At 35.4% G+C, this 11,708-nt stretch overlaps 1 protein-coding gene across 4 annotated transcripts in view; it reads right to left on the bottom strand.

Moving 5' to 3' along the window:
* Window positions 1-308: 308 nt before the first annotated feature.
* The window catches only part of TTC21B (tetratricopeptide repeat domain 21B), a 53,703-nt gene continuing 42,303 nt past the window's right edge, over window positions 309-11,708 (bottom strand). For 3 of the 4 annotated variants that reach the window (XM_058191371.1, XM_058191388.1, XM_058191397.1), the window contains 5 exons: window positions 10,925-11,120; window positions 10,046-10,270; window positions 5,805-5,925; window positions 3,129-3,196; window positions 309-2,952 (listed from right to left, as the gene is read on the bottom strand). In XM_058191371.1, coding sequence (XP_058047354.1) covers window positions 2,875-2,952; window positions 3,129-3,196; window positions 5,805-5,925; window positions 10,046-10,270; window positions 10,925-11,120 — 688 coding nt within the window. In that variant the 3' untranslated portion in view covers window positions 309-2,874. The remainder of the gene's footprint in view (window positions 2,953-3,128; window positions 3,197-5,804; window positions 5,926-10,045; window positions 10,271-10,924; window positions 11,121-11,708) is intronic. The other variant, XM_058191379.1, reaches the window with a different exon arrangement.

The following is an 11,708-nucleotide window of genomic DNA, read 5'->3' as shown; positions in this document are numbered from 1 at the left end:
GTGTAGCCTGCAATTGATGCATCTGGCCCATGGCCCGCCAATTTGACAGGCCTGTTTTATAGAATCACAGACAGAACTGAAGAGTAATAACTATGTCAGGGCTAGTGCCCCCCTCCCTTGAAAGAATATTTAAACTTCCAGCTACCACACAAGATCCTAATTGTTGAACCTAGTAAAGCTAATGAATGCACTCAGCTGTGTTGGGGCAACAAGAAAACAATATAGCTAAAAGTTTTCATGGATTTGTCACATGCATCCCGTTTGATGCATTTTCCCAAAATTTTACACTAAACACTACTGGCTATAAATGATTTTAATATGTAAGCCTTTAAAAAAATCCAAATGTGGCAAAAGGGAACATTGCAATGTACACTACTTTTTTTAAAAAAGCAATCTTACCCCAGCCAGATTTTCCACAAAAAAAGTAATAAAACACTGGGAAAAATGCCTGGCCAAGGGGCTATCCATTCCTTTTAAAAAATTATCTACCTCCAGCTGATTTAGCAAATGGTTGGAAGAAAGCAGATTATGTGAACATGTTTTTGAGACAGAGCAACAAAAATGGTTTGTGTGCTGCATATACCTATTTAGATTATAATCAATTCAAAATAGCATAGGCATTCATTGGATCAGTAAAACCAAAATTTCTCAGAAATAATCTTTTCTGGAAATTCTAAATCTAGGTAGGCAATACATCACTTGATAGTTTCTTGTCACAATAGCCCAAAGAATCAATTAAGAGCAAGTATGAGAGCCACTTGTATCTTTACCAGAAGTGATAATAAAAAGATAGTACTACTGTGTTTCCCCGAAAATAAGACCCTGTCTTATTTTATTTATTTATTTATTTATTTATTTATTTATTTATTTATTTATTTATTTATTTATTCGTATTTCTATACCGCCCTATCTCCCTAAGGACTCAGGGTGGTGTACAGCCATATAAAAACACACAAATATACAAAATAAAACATTCATCTAAAAAACTTATTATAAAGGCCAAATATTTAAAATAAGATATAAATAATAAAACCCAATTTAAAACCAAAGCTAAAATTTAGTCATTTAAAAATTTAAAACCCTAGTCCAGTCCTGCGCAAATGAATAGATGTGTCTTAAGCTCGCGGCGGAAGGTCCGAAGGTCAGGAAGTTGACGAAGTCCTGGGGGAAGCTCGTTCCAGAGGGTGGGAGCCCCCACCGAAAAGGCCCTTCCCCTGGGCGTCGCCAGTCGGCACTGCCTGGCCGACGGCACCCTGAGGAGTCCCTCTCTGTGAGAGCGCACGGGTCGGTGGGAGGCATTCGGTGGCAGCAGACGGTCCCGTAATTAACCCGGCCCTATGCCATGGAGCACTTTGAAGATCATTACCAAAACCTTGAAGCGCACCCGGAAAACCACAGGCAGCCAGTGCAGTCTGCGCAGGAGAGGTGTTACATGGGAGCCACGAGGGGCTCCCTCTATCACCCGCGCAGCTGCATTCTGAACTACCTGGAGTCTCCGGGTGCTCCTCAAGGGGAGCCCCATGTAGAGAGCATTGCAGTAGTCCAGCCGAGATGTTACGAGAGCATGAGTGACCGTGCACAAGGCATCCCAGTCTAGAAAGGGGCGCAACTGGCGAACCAGGCGAACCTGGTAAAAGGCTCTCCTGGAGACGGCCGTCAAATGGTCTTCAAAAGACAGCCGTCCATCCAGGAGAACGCCCAAATTGCGCACCCTCTCCATTGGGGCCAATGACTCGCCCCCAACAGTCAGCCGCGGCTGCAGCTGACTGTACCGGGATGCCGGCATCCACAGCCACTCCGTCTTGGAGGGATTGAGCTTGAGCCTGTTTCTCCCCATCCAGACCCGTACGGCCTCCAGACACCGGGACAACACCTCGATAGCTTTTTGAACCCTGAAATAAGCGCATGGCCTTATCGCCATGCGCTCAAAAGCCCGATTGGGCTTATTATCAGGGGATGTCTTATTTTGGGGGAAACAGGGTATATAGACTCAAAGCTATAGATAATAATTTGGATGTTAATCCTTGTTTTTGATTTAAATGTTGGGCTTAAATGTAGGCAACTGAAGTTCAAATATGTCCTTAAGTTTAAGAACTCCATGATAATTTTAGAAAAGGCTTTATTTCTTAGTTTGATTCACTTTCCAAAAGATGGAGAGACTGAATATTGTGGAAGGACAACAGAAAATACAGCTGTTAACATGGAAAAAAAATCCTCAGGAAAAGCATGGAACAGAGATCTTTCATTTTATATCATATTCTTCATACTGTTGCATATTTATATGCAATATTGCACACAAACATGCAAAACTGAAGTCGTATTGCTATAGTAAAATAAATTTAAACAAGAATTAGGTTATTGCTTAAGGTTTCCAGCAAAGAAGAATGACAGCTTACAAAAACAAAAGTTAAAATTAGAGAGATACAAATATAACATTGTAGTATAGTACTTTATTTCTCCCTTTCCTGGTATTCCTGGGGATTCAGAGTAGACCCTGTTTCAAAACATTGATTACACTCCAAATAAATCACCTCTACAATGCAGAAAGAGCAATAGACACAGCTGGAAGTTCTCTCTACAGATTTCTCTGCCACAGAGCGATCTTCAAAGAAAGTTCCAGCTGTGCATGTTGTTTCTTTTTACTCAGTTTATCTGGATTGCAGCCAGTATCTACAGGAGGAAAGTGAGACACCAATGATCTTTTGTTTTTACTGAACCCTAAATACTAAAGCAGCCTGTTTTTAAAATAAATCTACAAGTAGTCTTTGCTGGTTTTCACTGGGAACTAGTTGGGTGTGCAGCATCTTCAATTTTACAGATGACTTTAAAGCTCCTTTTATCTTCCAAATTAACATAAAATGCATTCAACAACGCTCAAGTCCTTAAACAGGCACGTGCTTTATCAAGTATTTCTTTTTTTATCTTCGGGTAATTTGGATGTGCTTCTAAAACCTGTTGAATAAAAAAAAAACTTTGAGACTGCTTTTCAAGCTACAAGTTAACTTTAAAACATGTAACTATATTGTCTAAATTTGCTCCGCCATCGGTTTATACGTTTGCTTTATTCTGATTCTTAACATGCAACACATACACACACCTTTCGTTATCAGATAGTCAGTATACTTTACCTTATGACAAATAGTGATAGCATCAATATGTCTCTTGGCTTTCAGATAATTAAAAGCTAGCTTGAAACCTATAAAAGCAGAATGATACAGATTTTGCAAAGGAATATTTTTAAAGAAATAAAAATAAAGAATTAGGATGACATGGGCATGCTTTTCTCTCCAGTTTAAATTATGGTAGAAATGGAAGTTTTTAAAATGAGAAGATAACCTATTGGTCTGTTATACAGAATTTTCATCTCCGTCAAATTTTACCCTTATCCCTCAAGCTCAAAATCCTTAACAATACCAAACAGGAAAAGAAAGGACAAACCATAGAAAAGTTTTTCTTTTAATTTCCAACCACCCATCTCCTTTCATTCACATTTTCTAATTGCAAAAAGTTAATTTCATAGTTGCTTACTACAACACCTTCATTTCAGCTCAGAAGCACATGATTTGAAAAGAACATCCCAATCAATTTCCTAGGCTCATCTGCATGAAATATCAAATCAAATATCTGTATTACGGTCTTGACCAGCTTTTTACAATTTAACAATAATAAAATTACAGCAAAAGAAGGAACAATTTAATACAACAATTAGGAAAGGGGAAAAATGGGGCAATAAAACTAAAAATTTTGCACAGTTGTGTAATTTGGTAAAAAATTTTGGTCACCTGAAGTGTAAGTATAGGGTTAATGTCCTTTAAAAGAATGAACATAAAATTTATCTGATTGGCTCTTGTATTTGGAAATGATTGGTCAAATCAAAGCATGTCTTGCAGCACTGTAGAAGGGGCACCTTATTCACAGAAACATTGCCCCTGTGGTTCTAGAGAGGTATAAACTTTCACCCACGTTCTTGTACTGTGCATGAAATAATCCTCAACAGGTCCTATGGAACTGAGGAAACCTTTGGATTTAGCACAATTAGGTATGTTTATATTAACTTTGCTCAGGTTAGAAAGTGCTGAGCTATATCGTAAATGATAACAAGCCGGCTCTATGGAGCTTGGGCTTGGACAGACTCAGTACACATTCTTTTTATGGAGTTCACTCTGGAGTCAATTACATTTCAGTAGTAAGTATGCAGCATTCCTCAGTGGCTTCATGGAATGAAGAATGTGTTGTAACAACATGGATTTGAGCTCCAAGGCCAGGCAGAGGAAAAGAGTTTGTGGATTTAAGAGTTGAATACAGAAAGCTACACTCATCTCCCAAATTCAAGTGAGTTTTCTCCTAAGGCCCTACAGGTATCACAGAGGACTAGAGTAAACGAGAGAGAGCTGAACCCCCAAAATTCTACAAATGTTGAAGCTGGTAGCATTTTTCTCCTCTCAGTTTTAAGAACTTTTGAAGGGATGAGAGGAGAGCTTGCTGTCCTTGAAAACATGTTTGTTTCTATCCACAAGGAAATTAAGTAGCTTCCCTTCCACTAAATTCTACCTTAGCCAACCTGAGCGTTCTTAGAACCACACTGCTCTCTGCTGCCAACAATCTCCAATAGCATAAAATCAGCTATCATACATAGCACTTAACCTCATCAGTTTGAAAAATGCAGAGGTCTTCTCTAGAAATCCAAGAGGTGATGTATTCAAGTATGTACTTTTCCATCTAGACACATGCCTGTCTATGAATGCCTATTACAAGTTGTGTGTACAGTGTATATGTGTGAGAAAGAGACAGAGTGCACGCAAAAATAGCAATAGCACTTAGACATATACCGCTTCACAGTGCTTTCCAGTTCTCTCTAAGTGGTTTACAGAGTCAGTAGATTGCCCCCAACAATCTGGGTCCTCATTTTACCAACCTCAGAAGGATGGAAGTTGAGTCAACCCTGAGCAGATGACATTCGAACTGCTGGCAATCAGCAATCAGCATAATTAGCATGCAATAGTGCATTCTAACCACTGAGCCACCATGGCTCAAAAAGCTCTTCTGAAAAGTATGATATTCCAGGATGAAAATGTAGTCTCCATTAATTGCATTACTGGCTTTTCAAATATTCTTTAAAAGAGACCAATTTTAGAAAAAAACTAGCAATTTTCTATTACATACAGAATGTTATTTCCATGTGATATTACACTGCAATAAATACATGAATCATACTTACACAAAGGAGGAATGACATTTTTTTCTGAATTACTGTTTTTATGTTCTGTTTTGCTAATTTAACCACAGGGCTGCCTCTTGATAAAACCAAACAATTTGTTAGCCTGCAGCACAGTGCTATATATCTGCTCAAAAGTAGATTTCCAAGCAAACATATGTAGCATCTACTTGGATGACAGCACTGTCATCTTCTAATGGGGTTGTTAATACATCTGATTAATTTTAGAGACATTCACATAGATTTCTACTATTTGAAAGAATATATTTTCCAATTAAAAGTATTACATTGAACACAGATCTTGATAAAACAGAAACGTTTAAAGAACAAATCATGCACACTTTGTTGAACCTGAGGCTGAGATCATAATTTACAATAGGTGTTCTAATACCAATTCCCTAATATTTTAATGCTAGGTATCAGAGCAGGTGAAAAATGATCTGGCAAAGAACAGGATAACATATAATCTGACCTGATAGTAGGTGCATGTTTCCCATTTCCAAACTTTGCAAGATTTCATAAATATTTTGCCATGGCTGGCAATAATCATTGGAAGACCACAAAAAGCAGATCCCAAGAATAGACCTACCAATGGCTGGATTGGTTTGGTTCCCATATTTCCACGCCATCTCATAGTTTATAGCTGCATCTCTGTAAGCTTGCTCTTTTTCCATAATGTATCCCATATATTCATAAGCTTTGCAACAGGACTAAAAAAAAAAAAACAACACCAATTATTCCTAAAGTTAGAATCCCATTATTAAAAGTGTAAGCTAGTTCTGGGTTTTTTTCTAAAATGTATTGTGTGTTAGGCTAAACCAGAACTTTCCTTTGTCTGCTAATACATGTAGTCCTCAATTTACAACCTGAATTGAGCCCAAAATTTCTGTTGCTAAGTGATACATTTGTTTAACTGAGTTTTGCTCCATTTTGCAACCTGTTTTGTCACAGTTGTTAAGTGACTCACTGCTGTTATTAAGTTAGTAACATGTTTGTTAAGTGAATCTGGCTTCCCCATTAACTTTGCTTGTCAGAAGGTCACAAAAAGTGATAACATGACCCTGAGACATTGCAACTGTCATAAGTATGAGTCAGTTGCCAAGCATCTAAATTTGGATCACATGTCCATAGGGATGTTGCAACAGTTGTAAATGTGAAAAGTGATCATAAGACACTTTTTTCAATGATGTAACTTTGAAAGGTCATTAAATGAACCATTGTAAATTGAAGATTATCTTTAAGGAAATAACTTAGAAGAATTGCTTGAACCGCCAAGGACTGCAAGGAAACCTATTATGAGCTATAGTTGTAACCATAAGCCTCTTCCTCTTATTTTTTTTTTTTTAATTTTTTTTTATTACTTTTTTTACAACAAACAAACAAAAAAAAATACATTATTACACCCTTGTGCTATACATAAAAGGAAGATTTGGGTCTTCGGATATATCCTCATGATTGCCAAAATCCACGTTCTCGAGGTACAGGTACTGAAGCGTCCAATGTTCCAAGCGCAAAGTCCACAAATGGTTTCCAAGTCTTCCAGAAAATATCTTCTTTATACACACCACTTCTAATTTTAATATCACATGTCATTTTATCATTTAAAGCTAATTTCCACATTTCAGAATTCCACTCTTCTATTCTAAAAATCACATCTAGTTTCCAATATCTAGCTATTATAATTCTACCTATTATAATCATAATTCTAATCAATTCTTTTTCATATTTTGTTAATTCTATTTCCTTAATTACCAACAATAATATAGTTTCCACTCTCAATGTTATTACTTTCCCCATCATTTCAAATATCATTTTCTCCAATTGTTGCCAAAACTTTTTAACCTTATCACAATTATACCACATATGTTCATAAGTCCCCAATTCCATCTCACATCTCCAACATTTTTACTAGTTTTTTATCCATTTGTGACAATCTTACTGGAGTCAAATACCATTTCCAAACAACTTTATAATTGTGCTCTTTAATCCTTATAGATAAAGTTCTCATAATTCTACTCTTCCAATTCACATTCCAATCTGATTCTGGTATTTCAATATTAAGATCTTTTTCCCAATTTGTCCTCATCACTCTTTGTAATTTTTCATCAGAATTTATAATCTTATAAACCCTACTAACGAGTCCCTTTAGCCCAATTTCATCTTTCATAATCCGAGATACTAAATATTCAAATTCAGTTTCACATCTATTTATCGAATAATTTTCCTTTAGTTTTTTGTCCATTTTCTATCTGTATTTTTCAAACCAACTTAACCCTATTTTTTCAATAATTTCTTTATTCCTCCTTTCATTTCCCATAACTTTTATCCAATCTCTAATAATTTCTATATTTTCCTCTTTAATCACTTCATTACGTTTTATATTATTTTTAATTGGCCAAATTCCAGTTGTCTCCCCCAAAAAGATTATATCCGGAATTAAAATTTTAACAAATTTGTTCCACATTTTTACTTAATCCCTTTAACCAATAACTTCTACTTACACATTTTAAATTTGCTTTATCTAAAACCACCTTGATCCAAATTTCTATATCCCTTAACTCTAAATCTCTCCAATAATTATCTTCACCTTTAAGTATTTTTACCACTATCCGGATACCATACGCACAGTAATAATTAAATAATTTGGGGATTCCTAATCCACCTTCCTTTTGATTTTGATACCACATTTTCTTCACTAATCTGGGTCTTTTGCCACCATTGCAAAATTTATCCAGTTTTTTCTGATATCCTTCAATATCTTTCTCTGTCAAATTTAGTGGTAGCATCTCGAATAAAAAGTTGAACTTGGGCAGCAACATCATCTTACACATTGCAATTCTACCAAACCAAGACAACTTTAAAATTTTATATTTATCTATCTTCTTCTCAATTTCGTTAATCACCACATCATAATTAAGTTTTTTCAATTCTTTAACCTTAAGTGAAAGCACTATACCCAAATATTTCAATGTGTTTTAATCCTTATCCCAAATTGCTCTTGCATATTCTCAGACTCATTACCATTACTATCCATCAATAATTCTGACTTTGACCAATTTACTTTCAATCCTGTCATTTCTTCAAATTCTATCAAATGCTTATATATCTTTTCAAATCTTTCTCTACATTTTTCAAAATAATTAAAGTATCATCCATACAAATTTATCTTATACCCTTATATCCTTCTAATTCTTCATCTTTTCTATCATTTTGTCAATATTTCCATAGCCAATAAAAATAATGTTGGGGACAGGGACATCCTTGTCTCGTACCAGCTTCTAATTTTATCTCTTCAGTTAATATTCCATTCACCTTCACTCTTGCACTGCTCTTTTGGTACAATTTTGAAATAACATGTATAAACTTATTACCAAAGCCTAAAGCCTCCACAATTACTTTAATTGTTTCCCATTGTACAGAATCAAAAGCTTTAAAATATCCAATGATACTATACCAATTTTATCACCATTATATTCAGCTACATCTATAATATTTAATACTCTTCTAACAATATCACTCATGTATCTACCCTTCACAAAACCTACTTGATTATAACTTATATATCTATCTATAAATCTATTTAATCTATTACTTATAATAGCAGTAAATATCTTTGCATCCTGATTAATTAAAGAAATGGGCCGATAGGACTCAATCCTTTCTAACTCTTTATCTGGTTTAGGAATTAGGATATCACCGTTCTATTCCATGACGAAGGTACTTCCCACCATGTAATATTCCATTGAATAATTTTTGCAATCTTGGTATTATTAATTCTTTAAATTCTTTATAAAACTCAACAGGTAATCCATCCTCACCTGGAGCTTTCCCTAATTTTAATTTTTGTATTATTCCATTAATCTCATCTTGTGTTATATCTTCTTCCATCAATTCCTTATATGTTTGATCAATTTTCACCACATACTTTTCTAAATAGCTTTGCAATTTTCCCGATTAATTGGTTTCTTTGAATATAGATTCTGAAAAAATTTCTAACCACTTCACATTTCTCTAATTTTATAACATCTTATACCTCTATCATCTATCAAAACTCCAATTTCTCTCTTCTCTCTTTTATCTTTCGCCATCTTTGCCAATAATTTAGAATTTCTATTACTAAATTCAAAAATTCCTATTTAAAATCTCAAATTTCTTTTACTAACTCTGTATCTTCTTCTATCATTTTATTTCTTAACATATTAAGCTCCTGAAGAATTTTTTTTTCTTTAGTAAGCAAAAATTGATTTTCCAATTCTTTAATCTGATTTTTATCTCTTTCCATTTTAATTTTATAATTTTTATATTTCCTACTTGATAATTTAATACTCTCCCCTCTAAACACCGCTTTCATCGCATCCCAAACAATTTCAAATTTAACCTCCAACTTTCCTCCAGTTTTTTAAGTATCCATTTTTTATCCTTTTCATTTTTATACAATTTCTCGTCATATCTCCAATAGCTTCTTTTTTTCTCAAAATTAAAATCTAAGTCCACCATAACTTCTGCATGATCAGAATCTTTAAAAATTCCCACATCTACCTTATCCACATTATTCAACAAATCTTTAGAAAGAAAAATATAATCAATTCTAGAATATGTATTATATATCTTAGAAAAAAAAGTGTATACTCTCTCAATTCCTTTAACCTCTCTCCACACATCAACCACGCCATTTCGAAGCATCCACATGTGAGGGCGATCTGGCTGCGACATCTGTCACCCCATTGATCGCCAGGGTTGAAGCCTCTTCCTCTTAAGTGCTCATTACAAATCTCAAGAGATAAATTAACCAATTAATAGTTTTAAAATGGTTTCTGGTTTGCTAATTACCCTATTGTGACGAAGGCATCGCTTTAGTAATTCACTCGCCATGTCATATTTTGAAGATTGGATGTAAATATCTGCAAGCAATAGCCAACTTTTTTCAAACTCTTCGGCATCAATGGGATTCCAGTTCATTTTTGAAATTCGTTTCAACTGGTTTCTGGCTCTTGGGGTTTGCTTTAAAATCATGTATGCTGTAGCCATTCCCAAAAGTGCTGGGACATGATCCTTCTGCAACAATAGATGGAACAGAGAAGATAAACCCCTACAGAAAAATAATTTTTTGCCAACAGTGAATATTGTGATGCACATTCAGTCCCAATCTAAAGATTAATGTGCATTGCTCTCAAGAGGCCTAAACAGGTGCAGGAAAACAGATTCCTATCGTGGTGTTTCTCAACTTTGGCAACTTTAACATGTATGGACTTCAACTCCCAGAATCCTGCAGCCAGCATAACCATCTCAAATCATTTTAGCAAATCATTGTTTTTTTCTCAATCTCATTGATGAACTTCGCACAGTCAGTATATTTTTCTTCCAGTGGTTTCATGTATGCTCTAAGGCTAGCAAAAAACAGGAATATGGTTATCAATAACTATATTTCTCTAGAAGCCAGAATCTAACGCCTGCAGCCACATGACCAAGAATGATTTATATCCTATTTTCTTAGACTCCCTCTATCCACTTCCCATCACAAAGTGCACTTTTCTATATTAAACTCTAGATCACGGGTGTCAAACCCACTGTGTCACGCTGCCATCATGTGACGTTTCGCAACGTTTTCCCCATTTGCAGAGTTGGGGTGGGCGTGGCCTGCGTGTGACGCATCTGCCAGTTTGACACCCCTGTTCTAGATGTTCAACTGAACAAATGTTTTCAACTTACCTCATTAGTAACAATTTCTGTAAAGGCCTGTAATGCTCGCTCAACATTTGATTTTTGTTTAGTTGCCATTAAACAGTAATTTTCCATGATGCCAAGCTGAACGTGTCCTTGAGCAGTCTGAGGCTTCAATTCTTTTAGGAGTTTTTCTGCTGTTCTCACAGCCAGCTGGACTGATTCTTGCTTTTCTGTAGAACTACTAGATGCAAGAAAAAACATCAAGGTTATATTTTAGAATGCATTAGCAGTAGGCGGGAAAGAGACATTCTTGCATGTATTCAAGATATAAATGCAAAAAAAGTATTTAAGAGCACTTTTCAGTTTAATGCATAGAGAGAAGCGGTGTTTCTTTAGGCAACAAGACATCACAATGCTCATATTGTATTGGTCCCTTGGCTCTTAAGCCCTCTTTTGAGGGTTCAATGAAAATTGGTCTCAGAAGTAGAATTTGGTTTATGGATGTTAATGTCAACGCTCCATCAGATACGATTCCACCCATAAAGCAAATCCACACTGTCAAAAAGGGCAAGGCTACAACAGGCATCTCTAGTTCCATAACGTATTTTTTTTTCTTTTTGTTCTTTGAATGTCTGAAGATGGATTTCAGTCTTTCTTGTTGAGCATGGAAAAAGAAAAAAGAAAAGAAAAAAAAAACCAAAGCAAAACCCGTTGACAAAAAAAGTTAACAGCTGTACAATTAGAGAAGTTATTTTCCCATTTTATTGAATTAGCTAGATAAGCTTCGAAGCCTTTTAGACGTCTCCAGTGTAAGGCTGGGATGAAGTAG

This window comes from Ahaetulla prasina, chromosome 1, assembly GCF_028640845.1.
Source record: "Ahaetulla prasina isolate Xishuangbanna chromosome 1, ASM2864084v1, whole genome shotgun sequence".
NCBI classification, from domain to species: domain Eukaryota; kingdom Metazoa; phylum Chordata; class Lepidosauria; order Squamata; family Colubridae; genus Ahaetulla; species Ahaetulla prasina.
Note: the sequence above shows the minus strand (reverse complement) of the source record. Positions and strands in the feature narration are given on the sequence as shown.